We start from the raw sequence: 16755 nt of genomic DNA on the forward strand, positions 1-16755 counted from the left end.
GAAAACAATCAAAACTGGGGTAAAGTTAGTCTGGAATATCATTCTGCCTTCTTGTCCTTGACTCTGTTTCAGAACAGTAAACAGCACTTACTTATTACTCGGCATGAAGTGTGTGTGTGGATAGATAGATAGATATTTCTACCAGGAAAAAAGGCATTTAGGCATGGCTCTTTGTCTAAAACTTGGACTTTCTAGTTTCAATAGGGCATTGGTTTGGGATGGGGTTAGCATTAGAGCCTTGTGGGGGGGGAGGTTTTTTTTTTATAATTGTAGAACAACTCTTGTGTGGTGCAGGCACCTGCTTAATGTATGTATAAAATACATCTCTTTAGATTTATTTGGAGGCTACTCCTTTCTTTTAGTCTATAAATGTCATTTAAATGAGGTGGCACTTTTATTTTCTTCCAACAGTCTCAAGGACAAAAATAAAGGGCAACTAATCCCACCAGTAATGAAGCAAACTGTGTCCTACCTGAAAAGTAAAGGTGAGATCGGTTTTTATTTGAGGGTGGGTGGGGGAAAACATCTGCACAAGGGTATCATTATGAAATTATACAGATCTCAGGGCCCAATTCACCAGAGTTCTTAGGCACATACCTAATTTGAAGCATATGCTTAGATACCAAAGAAACCAGTGGCTTCAGTGAGAACCAAACATATGCTCAAGTGCTTTGCTGAATAGAGACCTCAATTGACAAAAACTCTGGTAGGGCTATTTTATTATTACATTGTTGTCCCATAAGAAAAAAACGCTTGTGGGTTTTTGTTTTTGTTTTTTTGCTTTCAGGTGCAGGAAATGGTAAGTGAAAAAAGAATGCTTGAAATACACGTCCTCTCCCACATTGTGCCATTGATTTCTTTTTAAGTAAAACTCCCAGTAAAAATCAATGGGGAGTTCAGCTTTAAAAAAAAAAAAATCAATGTCATAAGAAACTCAGACTTGAAAAAAAATCTACTTTACAGGAGTGAGCCTGCAGTCCTCATTCAGCAAAATATTCCCATTGATATCAAAGTTCCTTTGACTGCAGGTCAGACCCTGCATTTATAGTATATAAAATGTATATCCGTTACCAACTAAGGGCAGCGTTGTCAGTTGCCCTATACGCCCATGCAGGGAAATATGGGAGCATGAGATGCCAACTACCCAAAAGGGTGTTACATCCCTTCCCATACAGCTGGCCAAAGAGTTTGTGGGAGGAGTCTTGGCTCCACCATAAATGCATCAGCCAGTGCAGCTGTATCTGTCACACAATGCAAAGAAGCAGCATTGTGTGACAGATACAGAGTTCAAGTATCAGAGGGGTAGCCGTGTTAGTCTGAATCTGTAAAAAGCAACAGAGGGTCCTGTGGCACCTTTGAGACTAACAGAAGTATTGGGAGCATAAGCTTTCCTGGGTAAGAACCTCACTTCTTCAGATGTTCCATTACTTGCATCTGAAGAAGTGAGGTTCTTACCCAGGAAAGCTTATGCTCCCAATACTTCTGTTAGTCTCAAAGGTGCCACAGGACCCTCTGTTGCTTTTTACAGAGTTCAAGTAGTTTACTTTCCACTAGAGAAGAGGCGGTGGGGCGGACAGGGAGCAGTTTCTGACTCTCAGAGCATCACATTCTGGTTCCTGGTCTCTCTCCTGGTGCATTGCAACTGTGCACTTTGAGCCTTTATTTTTAATAATACTTCCATAGCACTTTTCATCCAACAATCTCAGAGTTTCACAAACATGAATGAAGCCTCACAGCAGCCCTGTGGGGTAGATGCCAGTTTCATCCCTGTTTTATGGATAGTTAAACTGAGACATGGCATGGTTCAGTTACTTGCCCAAGGTCACATAGTCAGTCAGTGGAAGAAAAGGAATGGAACCCAAGAGTCAACCAAGAGCTGTGTGAATCTTTAACAACAGAACATGGATAAATCCAAGTGAAAAAACACTGGCTCGGATTCTCTTTAGACTTAGTGTGCCAAAAGTTTCACTAAGGATGGGAAACCTTTTGAATGGGTTTAGAAGAAATCTTGGCTGATTTTTGTTGGTTTGCTTTTTATATTTTGTTTTGCTTCTGGTGGAAACCATGTTCAGCTCTGTTTTAGCACCCTAAATAAGGCAGTTTTATCTGAGATTTCTTTTTTCTTTTCCATTTTCTTTTTTTTTTTTTTTTTTTTTGATGGTACACCAATACCAAGAATAACAGTATGCATTCAGGGTATAAGTCACCCCTCTTCAGAAGTGGCCCACACCCACACAAGGCCTATGTAGCACGTAAATCAGGGCCGTCTTCAGGTTTTCTGCCACCCCAAGCGTCGGGGGCGGGGGGGGGAGGGGGGACGGAGAGCAGATCGGCAGCACTTCAGCGGCAGCTCAATCTCGCCGCTCCATTCTTCGGCGGCAGTTCGGCGGCGAGTCCTTCACTCCCTCTCTTCCTCTTTGGTGGCACTTCGGCGGCAGCTCAAAGAGAAAGAGAGGGACTGAGGGACCCGCCGCCGAATTCCCGCCGAAGACCCGGGCGGAGTGCCGCTCCTTTGTATTGGCTGCCCCAAGCACCTGCTTTATTAGCTGGTGCCGGGAGCCAGCCCTGACGTAAATCCCACTCTAGATTTTGTGCTGGCCTTCTGAATGGAGTGAATTTTACCCTCAGTCTTCATGTTCATGGTCAGTGAGATTTGGTTTGAATTTATTAGCTCATTTTAACCCAGGACTCAAATGATTCAAACCTGTTTAAACTGCGTCTGGAAAGGATCCGTACTAATCACTGCACAGAAAAAAAGCCGCCTCTTGCACTGTTGGTGACTCCCTGACAGAAATGCTGGCTCCATTGAAGTCAATGACAGAACTCCATTGAATTTAGTGGAGCCCAGGGATTGACCCATAGTTTCTTGGTCTAATCAGGAGGCCATGTAGGCTAAATTTTAATTTATTACACATTAAATAACAATCCATGTTGTATTCATACCTACAGTAAAATAATTCATTGGCATATTATCTATATGTCCAAATGAGGGTGATAACGCATGAATACCTACTGCTGATTGGCAAGAAGTTGAATACAGCATCCATAAAGCATCCATAAAGGTGTATAGAACAGTTGGCTCCTTTCCTCTCAATGACATATGGATTGCCTTCAATCACCTGTAGTATCCAGAGGTCAAATAATGGAGAGTGGGCCAATTCTGCTGTTAATACTAACCTCAGATCTTCAATATGTGAGCACCTCTACTGGGGGTTTTAGTGAGAACGTTTGGATCCACTTGAGGTCCACTTTTTGGAGCCTCACTTAATTGTAAGCAGGAGTCATGCTTCCAGGCCAAATTAGAAGATGGAACCATTACAAGTGTAACATGTGACAAATGTCCTGTGGCTAGATGTAGAGAATGCATATTGTTCGCTGCTAGGAATGTGTTCAGGCAAGGGAATTAGCAGCAACTGCAGACTATCTCTGTAATTGTAAATGGGTAATTTATAATCTCCAGAAGCTATAGTGCATGTTCCAATACAGTACACCAACCACCATATGATGAAAGCAGTTAGCTCTACTCCAGACACATCCCAACATCAAGATTTTGACTGTTACTTTAGTTTAATACATTTAGGATGCTCATTTCATACTAATCTTAATAGATTAAATCCCTCCCTCATGTTACCCCACTGAAGTATGCAGAGTTAAACCAAGGATGAAGTTGTCTTGAATTATGACAAATTTATTGTCTTGAAACTAATTATAAAAATACAGTTTGATCAATGAATATTTTCTGAGAGTTTTTGGCTGTGTTTTTGGAGCAGTGCACACACATGGACGTCATCTTGAATATCTTAGCGGTTCAGCAGGAAATAAAGGTACTGTAACCATGATTATCCTCTAACAATGTGTCTTTCCGTAACAATCTGCTGGGCAGATTTGGTACCACACCTCCTGTACTTCTTATTTTGTTTCTTTCTTGATGCTCTCTCTAGTTCACTGCTACACTGATCCCATGCTCTCCACCTCACCAACTGCTGAGTCTGGCCTAAATACCCTCTGTCTGCTATAGCAGCGACATGAAAAGCACAAAAGAAAAAGAGCAGGCGTTCAGTTTTCATTGTTGTGATGAGGAAAAGCACTGGGTCAGCCTTGTCATTGCAAAGTCTTTTCCAGATGAAGTGATTTTGTTACCCGGTGGGCAGTAATAATCCTTGGACTTTCTCCAGACCACATCATTTAATTTTTTAAAAATTCTTTTGGCTAAAAACCAACTATAATCCACCAGCTTGTTCAGCACATTTTGCAGAGCCTGTGAAGGGTAGGGGTTAAGGAAGTATGATGATGCTTTTTAACAAAAGTTCTCAGTCTGGATACATTCAGTTCCTCTGTAATTTTTCAAAGCTACATATTCTAGCCAAGCACTGGCAAGCCTAAGTACTTCTCCTTTTTCCTTTCTCTTTGTTCTGATGTAGGCTCCAGGCACCTGCTGTGGGGATGGGCTTTCCCAGTGATCTGCTATCCCCCACTTAAGCACAGATCTGTTTAGGGCTGCCATGTTTCCAACCATAGGGAGTTCATTATGAACCATGTTTCTAAGAGACCATGGTTTGTGAGTTGGGAAGTTTTCTGACATCCGCAGCCTCCTAGCACATGCAATGCAGTCAAAGTGTTAACCAGTAGATGGTGGGCATTCACTTTTGAACCTGCTTAAAAGAGCGTAGATCTCATTGTACCTGCTGTTCACTACAATTTTAGTGCCTTGACTAAAGCTAGAGTCTCTCAAAGACTTCCATTGACTTCAGTGAGCTTTAGATTAGGTACTTAGAATATGGGGACCTCAGAGAAGCAGCCTGCCATCAAGTTCTGGCAACCTCAGGGAGTCTGGCTAGCAGTTCTACCCTGCACCCACAGTGAAGGCTACAGTTCAGTCTCAGGCACAAAACCAATTGTGTCCAAGTCCACCTAGTTGGAATCCTGTCCTGGCTGACAAGATTCCTGTGGCAAAGCACGTGCTAAGCAGAGCAGGAGGTAGCTGTGATGATCTTTTAGGGTGCTGCACCAAAGCAGAACAAGTCTCCACCTCTCAAGCTGCAGCAGCCAGGAACTATGTAGAAAGGAGTCCAAACCCCCTTTTCACACAGAGAGACAAAGTAACTTTCATTAGCCTGAAGGGAAAGAATCCCAAGATGGCCTCCAAACTCAGATCTTGTTCTGCCACACCGATTATTGGGCTAACAAGGGACTGTATGTTGATAATCACTTAATAGGGATTGGCAAATTCTTAGCTTTTAATCACACAGGAATTTTTTAAGGAATCCCTGTCTGAGGTGTCATTGTTATGCTAATAATGTTGTTAGTATTAATTATTATAATTTAAATGTATATGTTTACTCATTGCCACCAATACCCCAAAAAGTTTGCAGTTTGAAAGACAGACTACACACAAAATGGGGATGAAGTGGGAAATGTAGCAATTGGGACAACTTCTCACTTAGGGCCTAACAGAAGTCATGAGTTTTTCATAATTCATAGATTTCAAGGCCCAAAGGGACCATTATGATCATCTAGTCTGATGTCATGCAGAACAAAGACCATTGAAATTCACCAAGTGAAGTCAACATTTAAGGGATAAAATTTAAGAGAAAAAGGAGTTCAGCAGAGCTAGCAGTTTCTCAAAGAGACAGTTTGCAGTTGTGCCTTTACTACTATCCCAATGCAAAGGAAATATAGGAAGAATAGTAAGAAGCCAATATGGCTCCATCAAGAGCTCTTTAATGACCTGAAAATCAAAAAGTAATACTATAAAAAGTGGACAAATTGTTAGGAAAGAGTGCAAAAGAATAGCACAAACATGAAGGGACAAAATCAGAAAAGCTAACGCACAAAATGAGTTACATCTAGCAAGGGACATAAAAGGTGATAAGAAGAGGTTATTTAAATACCTTAGGAGCAAAAGAAAGACAAAGTAAAATATAGGTCCTCTGCTCCTCTGTTATTAACTGATCACATCAAGAAGGCTGGGGTGTTTAATACATATTTTGCTTCAGTCTTCACTAAAAAGGTTAATGGTGACCAGATACTCAACACAATTAATACTAACAATAAGGAGGAAGGAAGTCGAGCCAAAATCAGTAAAGAACAGGTGAAAGAATATTTAGATAAGTTAGAAGGTGTCAGGAACTGATTAAATTCATCCTAGAGTGCTTAAGGGACTAACTGAAGCAATCTTTGAACAGTTAGCAATTATCTTTGCGAATTCATGGAGGACAGGTGAGATCCTAAGAGGACTGGAGAACATAAAAATGGTCATATTGGGTCAGACCAGTGGTCCATCTAGCCCAGTATTCTGTCTTCTGACAGTGGCCAATGTCACATGCCTCAAAGGGAATGAGAAGAACAGGGCAATTATCAAGTGATCTATCCCTTGTCGTCCAGTCCCAGCATCTGGGAGTCAGAGGCTTAGAGATGCCAAGAGCATGGGGTTGCATCCATGACCATCTTGGCTAATAGCCATTGATGGACTTATCCTCTATGCATTTTAAACCCAGTTATAGTTTTGGCCTTCGCAACAAGTTCCATAGGTTGACTGTGCATTGTGTGAAGCTGTTCTTCCTTATGTTTGTTTTAAACATGCTGCCTAATAATTTCATTGGGTGAACCCAGGTTATTGTGTTATGTGAAGAGATAGATAACACTACCTTGTTCACTTTCTCCACACCATTCATGATTTTATATACCTCTATCATATCTCCCCTTAGTCCTCTCTTTTCTAAATAGAGTAGTTCCAGTTTTTTAAATCTCTCCTCATATGGAAGCCCTTCCATTTTATTGCCCTTCTCTGTACTTTTTCCAATTTCTAATATATCATTTTTGAGATAGGGTGAGCAGACCTGCGTACAGTATTCAAAGTTTGGGCATACCATGGATTTATATAGTAGCATTATGATATTTTTTGTTTTATTATCTAATGTTTATTTCCTAATGTTCCTAGTATTCTATTAGCTTTTTTACTGCTGCTGCACATTGAGCAAATGTTTTCAGAGAACTATACACAATGACTCCAAGATCTTTCTTCAGTGGTTACAGCTAATTTAGACCCCCATCATTTTGTATATACAGTTGGGATTGTGTGCTCCAACATGCATTACTTTGCATTTATCAACATTGAACTTCATCTGCAACTTTGTTACCCAGTCACTCAATTTTGTGAGAGCTCTTTGTAACTTTTCAGTGTCAGTTAAATCCAAAGCAATCTTGAGTAATTTTGTGTCATCTGTAAACTTTGCCACATCACCGTTTATCCGTTTTTCCAGATCATTTATGAACATGTTGAACAGGACTGGTCCCACTACAGAATCCTGGGGGACACCACAATTTACCCCTCTCCATTCTGAAAACTGACCATTTAGTCCTATCCTTTGTTTCCTATCTTTTAACCAGCTGCTGATCTATGAGAGGACCTTCCTTATCCCATGATAACTTAGGCTAGGTCTATATTACCCGCCTGAATCGGCGGGTAGAAATCGACCTCTCGGGGATCGATTTATCGCGTCCCGTTGGGACGCGACAATCGATCCCCGAATCGGCGCTCTTACTCCACCAGCAGAGGTGGTAGTAAGCGCTGCCGACAGAAAGCCGCAGAAGTCGATTTTGCCGCCGTCCTCACAACGGGGTAAGTCGGCTGCGATACGTCGAATTCAGCTACGCTATTCACGTAGCTGAATTTGCGTATCTTAAATCGACTCCCCCCTGTAGTGTAGATGTACCCTTAGTTTGTTTAAGAGCCTTTGGTGAGGGACCTTGTCAAAGACTTTATGAAAGTCCAAATATTCCCTATCACTAGATCATCCTTGTCCATATGTTTGTTGACAAGAATTCTAATAGGTTATAAAAGCTGTGTTGATTCTTCCTCAACACATCATGTTCATCTGTTTCTGATCATTCTGTTTTTTACTATAGTTTCAACCCAAATGAAGTTAGGCTTACTGGCCTGTAATTGTCAGGATCTCCTCTGGAGCTTTAAAAAAAATATTGGCATCACATTAGCTATCCTCCAGTCATCTGGTACAGAATAGGTTATGTACCACAGGTAGTAGTTCTATAATTTCAATTTGAGTTACTTCGGAACTCTTGGGTGAATACCACCATCTGGTCTTAGTGACTAGTTATTGTTTAATTTATCAATTTGTTCCAAAACCACCTGTATTGACACATCAATCTGAGACAATTCTTCAGATTTATCACCTAAAAAGAATGGCACAGGTTTGGGTATCTCCTCTGCAGTGAGGACAGATGCAAAGAATTCATTTAGCTTCTCTGCAATGGCTTTTTCTTCCCTGAGTGCTCCTTTAGCACCTCGATCATCTAGTGGCTACACTGTTTGGCAGGCTTCGTATACTTTTTACTTACAAAAACTTACAGCAAACTTTTTTTTGTCTTTTGCTCTTCAAATTCTTTTTACCCTGCCTAATTATACTTTTACACTTGACTTGCCAGAGTTAATACTCCTTTCTATTTACCTCAGTAGGACTCAACTTCCAATTTTTAAAGGATGCCTTTTATGCTTCTAACTGCCTCTTTTACTCTGTTGTTGAGCCACTGAGCACTATTTTGGTCCTCTTTTTTCTTTTTTAATTTGGGGTGTACATTTAATTTGAGCCTCTATTATGGTGTTTTTAAAAGTTTCCATGCAGCTTGCAGGCATTTCACTCTTATGACTGTTCCTTTTAATTTCAGTTTAACTATCTTCATCATTTTTGTGTAGTTCCCTTTTCTGAAGTTAAATGCTACTGTGATGGGCTTCTTTGGTATTGCCCCTCCGCCAACAAAGATATTCAATTTAATTATACTGCGGTCACTATTACTGAATGGTTCCGCTATATTCACCTCCTGTGCGCCACTTAGGACTAAATCAAGAATTGCCTTTCCCCTTGTGAGTTCCAGCACTATTTGCTCTAATAAGCAGACATTAATGGTGTCTAGAAACTTTATCTCTGCACCCTGTCCTGAAGTGACATGTACCCAGGGGATAGATGAAATCCCCCAGTGTAATTGAGTTTTCTATTTTTATAGCCTTTCTGATCTCCCTGAGCATTTCACTATCACCATCCTGCTCAGGTGGTCGGTATTATATTCCTATTGCTATATTCTTATTATTCAAGCATGGGATTTTCTAGCAATAGAGATTCTGTGTTACTGTATAGCTTGATTCATTTAAAATTTGTATGATATTTAATTATGCTTTCTTTCACATATAGAAGCGCAAACATAGAACATATTTTTAAAAGGGAGAATAAACAGGACCCAGGGAATTATAGACCAGTCGGCCTAACTTCCATACATATAAAGATACTGGAACAAATTATTAAACAATCAGATTGTAAGTACTTAGGGGATAATAGGGTTATAAGAACAAATCATGCCAAATCAGCCTAATTTCCTTCTTTGACAGCTACTAGCCAAGTGGTGGGTGCAGAGAGTTGGGGGGGAGTAGACATGCTATATCTTGGTTTTAGTAACGCTTCTGACCTTCCCACATGACATTGTCATAAGCAGATTAGGGAAATGTGGTCTAGATGAAATTGCTATAAGGTAGGTGTGAGAGATATGGCAATTTCCTGCAATATACTGGATAAACTTTATTGAATTAAGTTTAAGCATTTTAGGAGTACATTGTATTAAAAATGCAAATGTTTATGTATTACTGCGGAATTGTATATAACACCTCTAGGTAGGAAACCTGAGCAATGTGAACTCTGGGAAGTGTTATGAGCTTCAAAGGACTATAGGAAACAATGTGAACTTATACAGCTAAGTGGGTGGAAATACTTGGAGGAGGGGATGCAAATTCCCTATCTCCAGATCTAGCTTTTTGAAGCTACAGCTTGAGGAGAAACCCATTATCTGACTGATCACCTATTCACAGTCTCTAAGGATCAAAGATCCAAACTGTATAAAGGAGACAATCCCAGATTCATGGGGGGGGAGGGTTTGTTCTCAGCCAAGGCTGAAATCTACTTGAATCATCCCATAATTATTTTTTCTCCAAATATTAAGTAGTTTTGTTAGTCCGTAACATAAGGCCTTGTCTACCCTACAGAGTTTTGTCAACACAGGTTACACCAATGATAAAAAAAACAATATATTTACATCGCTTGCGCATGTTCACAACACTTCTTCTGTTGACAGTGCGTCCACAGTTGGTGCTCTAGCATTGACAGAGAGAGCACTGCCCTGTGGGTAGCTATCCCCGTGTGCTACTCTCCACCTTCTACAGCTAGGAGTTGTGGGATGGCAGAGTGGATCACAGTGCATCATGGGTGGAGGCTTAATGTCCCATGATGCATTTTTTTCTGTCCCATCTTTCTGTGGGCTTCAGACTGCATTTCACAGCATTTTTCAACGGCCCCTGTTTACTGTGCACCTGCCATCTCTGTCTGAAAGGGTGGATCCTGCACTGTTCTCTACTGTTGGGATCATTGTTATGAACACATCGCAAATGGTCATGCAGTATATCATGAGCTCTCAATCTGAACAGGAATCAGGAGTGCCTGACCTGCTATGTACCATGTTTGTACACTAATGCGGGGAGCTTAGGTAACAAAATGGAGGAACTAGAGCTACTGGTGCAGGAAGTGAAACCAGATATTATAGGGATAACAGAAACATGGTGGAATAGTAGTCATGACTGGAGTACAGGTATTGAAGGCTATGTGCTGTTTAGGAAAGACCGAAATAAAGGCAAAGGTGGTGGAGTAGCATTGTATATCAGTGATGAGGTAGACTGTAGAGAAATAAGAAGTGATGGAATGGATAAGACAGAGTCTGTCTGGGCAACAATCACATTGGGAAAGAAAGCTACTAGAGCCTCCCCTGAGTGCTTGGGGTGTGCTACAGCCCTCCGGGATCCGATTTGGATATGGATTAAATTAAATTAAATAAATTAATGGAGATATCCTATCTCCTAGAATTGGAAGGGACCTTGAAAGGTCATCAAGTCCAGCCCCCTGCCTTCACTAGCAGGACCAAGTACTAATTTTGCCCCAGATCCCTAGGTGGCCCCCTCAAGGATTGAACTCACAACCCTGGGTTTAGCAGGCCAATGCTCAAACCACAGTTATTTCCCCCCCCCCCCCGCTATATATATATATATATATATATATATATATATATATATATATACACACACACACACACTCTCTCTCTCTCTCTCTCTCTCTCTCTCTCTCTCATCTTTTTAATGAAGTAAACACTAATGGGAATTGTGTGATCATGGGAGACTTTAACTTCCCAGATACAGACTGGAGGGCAAGTGCTAGTAATAATAATAGGGCTCAGATTTTCCTGGATGTGATAGCTGAGGATTCCTTCACCAAGTAGTTGAAGAACCAACAAGAGGGGATGCCATTTTAGATTTGGTTTTGGTGAGTAGTGAGGACCTCATAGAAGAAATGGTTGTAGGGGACAACCTTGGTTCGAGTGATCATGAGCTAATTCAGTTCAAACTAGATGGAAGGTTAAACAAAAATAGATCTGGGACTAGGGTTTTTGATTTCAAAAGGGCTAACTTTAAAGAATTAAGGAAATTAGTTAGGGAAATGGATTGGACTGAAGAACTTGTGGATCTAAAGGTGAGGAGGCCTGGAATTACTTCAGGTCAAAGTTGCAGAAGCTATCAGAAGCCTGCATCCCAAGAAAGGGGAAAAAATTCATAGGCAGGAGTCGTAGACCAAGCTGGATGAGCAAGCATCTCTGAGAGGTGATTAAGAAAAAGCAGAAAGCCTACAAGGAGTGGAAGAAGGGAGGGATTAGCAAGGAAAGCTACCTTATTGAGGTCAGAACATGTAGGGATAAAGTGAGAAAAGCTAAAAGCCACGTAGAGTTGGACCTTGCAAAGGGAATTAAAACCAATAGTAAAAGGTTCTATAGCCATATAAATAAGAAGAAAACAAAGAAAGAAGTGGGACCGCTAAACACTGAGGATGGAGTGGAGGTTAAGGATAATCTAGGCATGGCCCAATATCTAAACAAATACTTTGCCTCAGTCTTTAATGAGATTAATGAGGAGCCTAGGGATAATGGTAGGATGACAAATGGGAATGCAGATATGGAGGCAGATATTACCACATCCGAGGTAGAAGCCAAACTTGAACAGCTTAATGGGACTAAATCGGGGGGCCCAGATAATCTTCATCCAAGAATATTAAAGGAACTGACACATGAAATTGCAAGCCCATTGGCAAGAATTTTTAATGAATCAGTAAACTCAGGGGTTGTACCTTACAACTGGAGAATTGCTAAAATAGTTCCTATTTTTAAGAAAGGGAAAAAAATTGATCCGAGTAACTATAGGCCTGTTAGTTTGACATCTGTAGTATGCAAGATCTTGGAAAAAAGTTTGAAGGAGAAAGTAGTTAAGGACATTGAGGTCAATGGTAATTGGGACAAAATACAACATGATTTTACAAAAGGTAGATCGTGCCTACAGGAAGATCTGGATGACCTTGTAAACTGGAGTAATAGTAATAGGATGAAATTTAATGGTGAAAGGTGCAAGGTCATGCATTTAGGGATTAATAACAAGAATTTTGGTTATAAATTGCGGACACATCAGTTGGAAGTAACAGAGGAGGAGAAGGACCTTGGAGTATTGGTTGATCACAGGATGACTATGAGCCGCCAATGTGCTATGGCCGTTAAAAAACCTAATGCGGTCTTGGGATGCATCAGGCGAGGTATTTCAAGTAAAGATACGGAGGTGTTAGTACCATTATACAAAGCAGTGGTGAGACCTCATCTGGAATACTGTGTGCAGTTCTGGTCTCCCATGTTTAAGAAGGATGAATTCAAACTGGAACAGGTACAGAGAAGGGCTACTAGGATGATCCGAGGAATGGAAAACCTGTCTTATGAAAGGAGATTCAAAGAGCTTGGCTTGTTTAGCCTAACCAAAAGAAGGCTGAGGGGAGATAAGATTGCTCTTTATAAATATGTCAGAGGGATAAATATCAGGGAGGGAGAAGAATTATTTAAGCTGAGTACCAATGTGACGCAAGAACAAATGGATATAAACTGGACATTAGGAAGTTTAGACTTGAAATTAGATGAAGGTTTCTAACCATTAGAGGAGTGAAGTTCTGGAACAGCCTTCCAAGGGGAGTAGTGGGGTCAAAAGACATATCTGGATTCAAGACTAAGCTTGATAAGTTTATGGAGGGGATGGTATGATGGGATAGCCTAATTTTGGCAATTAATTGATCTTTGATTATTAGCAGGTAAATATGCCCAATGGTCTGTGATGGGATGTTAGATGGGGTGGGATCTGAGTTACTACAGAGAATTCTTTCCTGGGTGCTCACTGGTGAGTCTTGCCCACATGCTCAGGGTTTAACTGATCACCATATTTGGGGTCGGGAAGGAATTTTCCTGCAGGGGCAGATTGGCAGAGGCCCTGGAGGTTTTTTGCCTTCCTCTGCAGCGTGGGGCATGGGTCACTTGCTGGAGGATTCTCTGCACCTTGAGGTCTTTAAACCAGGATTTGAGGACTTCAATAACTCGGCATAGGTTAGGGGTTTGTTACAGGAGTGGGTGGGTGAGATTCTGTGGCCTGTGTTGTGCAGGAGGTCAGACTAGATGATCATAATGGTCCTTTCTGAACTTAGTCTATGAGTCTGTAGTGGACGGCTTTGCAGCAGTGGGATACCATAACAGCAGCGGGGCAATAGCTGGCACGCATATCCCAATTTTGGCGCCAAACCATCTTGCAACTGAGTACATCAGTAGAAAGGAGTACTGCTCTATGGTATTGCAGGCGCTTGTGGATCACTGTGGGTGTTTCACTGACGTCAGCATGGGGTGATCTGGTAAGGGCCATGACGCATGCATCTTCAGGAATGCAGGCCTGTACAGAAAGCTGCAAGCAGGGACTTTCTTCAGAAGATTCCAGTGGAGGATGTTTAAATGCCCATAGTGATCTAGGGAGACCCAGTGTATTCCTTACTCCCATGGCTCATGAAACCAGGGATTGAACTGGGACATGCTCTGCATAGTAGCCAGTGAGGGCTTCTCCCCTTCCCAGCTGGCAGAAAGCAGGAAAGTATTTTAGCATTTTGTATTCCTTTGAGCCTATTGTCTCTTCCGTTGTTTAATAAAACTTGTCCTGAATCAAGCCGTTGGCCTGCCCCAGCTTGGTGAATCAGCCCATTGGCCTACGCTTCTATCAAGTTCGTATGATATCAAATAACATTAAAAATGCAACACTGGGCAAGTGTGAGAATGGCTAAATATACATTTCAGGGTTCTTGGCTTTTGTGTTTTTCACAAAAGTTATATTTTTACCAGGGTTCACTGAGACACTATACATCTCAAGTGTGGTTGAGATGTCTGCAGAAACCTCAAGGTAAAAATAAACCTTGTAATAAGAACCACTTACGTTTTGTTGGTGCCCACATATAATAAATAATCTGTGCTCAAAGATATCAGCTGTAACTTGAACCTATTCATTCTAAAATCCAAGGGCTAGATTGTGCCACTTAAGCACAGAGCAATCACACTGCCCCACATGGAGGCAACCACTGCTACATCCCTGTGTTGGGTGGAGTATAACTAGCTGCTCTCTGCTGGTCTGCCTGGGTCTGGACTCATGGCCTCACCTCCTCCCCATGTATCCTTGGTACTGTACACCCCTGAGGAGTAGAAAGAGCTGCCCCTGCTACCAACAAAGCCCAGGTATTGCTGTTACACAAGGTATAAGTTATCTGCCTTACACAAGCAGCACACAGAGGAAGGAAGGTTACTTATGCCATTTCCTCAAACCCCTACTGTGTTCCAATGTGAGGGCAGGGCAGAATCTACCCCTAAGTGATTAGTTTTAAAACAAAGTTTGGGTATTTTATGTATAGTCATTCAGGCAGTGTGATGCTTTCTAATATAATTGCAGCCCCATCACTCCTTTTAGCAGTAAGAATTTAAGTAATTAGCTCTCATTTTGAAAGAGGAATCTAATGAGTTTCTAATTTCTTTCTCTCTTGCAAACAATTTTTCAGCAAAGTTGTAACACAGAAATCAGTTTTGATCCTTCTTAAATATTCCTGTGTGTTCTTCCTATGGCACAAGAAGTCTCGAGGTGTTTTAGAAGATATTTTTATCTGCACTATAATGATTTTAGTTCTGAGTGTAATACAATGTACTATAACTATATATGGTGCCGTTACAGGCCATGATATTGCATTGTAAAATTCTGTCTGTGGCAGTAAAATCCTTTTTATTTAAAAGGCAGTATAGAGTATCAAGCTATTTCCAATTATGATTATGAAATAGTTTGAATACTTAACTAGTGAAGTTCCCAAGCTATGCAATTATTTGTCAGTGAATACACAATACAACCGCTTCCCCATTCAGATCACTGTCCCTTTCTATATAATGTCCAACTTTTTTTATTTTTAATTCTGGGCTTTCTGAGCCAGATTTTCAGGTGCTGTTGATCACAGTGAAGACAAACTGATTTACACCAGCTGAGGGTCTGCCAGTTGGAGTGGGGTATATGGGTGCATGACATGCAATTGCAATGGAATGTTTCTAAGTTGTTCAAAATCATAAGCAAGCATTTAAAGTAAACCTTGTGTGTAATATATGTCCAACGTCTATACATACAACTGTTTATACTGTAGGGCTGGAATATGCTATTAATGGCAAAGTAGTTTAACTTGTCTGCCAAAGGGAGTATCTTTCTCTCTACAGAAGTGGAATTAAACTACTGTCCTAAAGTTGTGTTAAACCAGACCTTATGCCTTGATTTATGCAGACCTAAAAATAGTTGAATTGGTCTCACTGGAGGAAAAAAAGTAAAAGTAAAAAAAAATGCAGCGTTCTAAGCAATAATGCCTCAGAATGGGAACAGTGTTTGCGGAAGCTACTTTTTTGCTCTTCCAATGCTCTTATTGGTTCTGATGTGTCCGCTGCAAAATTAAGAGCATTCTTTTAACGTGCTTGGCAGACCTGGTGCTAAATAGTACTAAGTTACTCAAAAAGGTAGTTGTGTCTCTCGCTCTTAACACAACATCATAATATGAAGGATGCACACAGGTACAGTGGACTCCGAACGTTAAGTTTACTAACTATATACATCATGCAAGGCTACATATATACACATACATTTCTGTTCTGGCAAGATTCTTGGTGGCTTCTGAGAGTGAGATCCGCACGAGGAATACTAACTTTTTTAAAGGAATACTTTCCAATTCCTACACACTACAAAGGTCAAAAGGAATCAGTCAGAAAAAAAGCTGTCTTTATTCCTACCAAAAAATGACTCTTCCATTGCCACCTTTTTGCAAAAGTTATGACCCATGCTTTATGAAAGGGTCACATTTTCCACCTGAGGAAAAATATTGCTGGTTTGGGGAGAAAACAAAATCATGTAATTCACTTCCCAAGGGAAAAGAGAAATTAGTTATAGGAGTTTTGCTTTAAGGATGGCTGTGCTGACTTAAAGGTAATCAAAACTGGTTAATTTAAATAGTTGTATGTGTGGATTGGTGGTGGGGAGGTTAAAGGGTCTGGAAGAAACCTACTTTTGGTAACTGTCTGCTTGGTGCTTGTGGTAAAACAAATTACCACTTATTGCTTACATTTTATTTGTCCCGAAAGATTACCTCTGAAAACAGCATAGGTGACATCAATATTCCATGTTTCTGTAGGTGAAGCTTAAAGTCACTTTTGCCCATAAGACCACTAAGAAACTTACCTGGCAAAAGTTTGGTATTAAGTATAATTATTGTAACAATGATGAGACTCAGTGCTAGGCGT

The 16755-nt window shown here is 40.8% G+C and overlaps 1 protein-coding gene across 3 annotated transcripts in view; it reads left to right on the forward strand.

The window, feature by feature from the left end:
• ARHGAP8 (Rho GTPase activating protein 8) overlaps positions 1–16755 on the forward strand; it is a 108289-nt gene that overhangs the window by 75901 nt on the left and 15633 nt on the right. For 2 of the 3 annotated variants that reach the window (XM_054038014.1, XM_054038033.1), the window contains 2 exons: positions 412–485; positions 3771–3824. In XM_054038014.1, coding sequence (XP_053893989.1) covers positions 412–485; positions 3771–3824 — 128 coding nt within the window. The remainder of the gene's footprint in view (positions 1–411; positions 486–3770; positions 3825–16755) is intronic. The other variant, XM_054038023.1, reaches the window with a different exon arrangement.

This window comes from Malaclemys terrapin, chromosome 1 (assembly GCF_027887155.1).
Source record: "Malaclemys terrapin pileata isolate rMalTer1 chromosome 1, rMalTer1.hap1, whole genome shotgun sequence".
NCBI classification, from domain to species: Eukaryota; Metazoa; Chordata; order Testudines; family Emydidae; genus Malaclemys; species Malaclemys terrapin.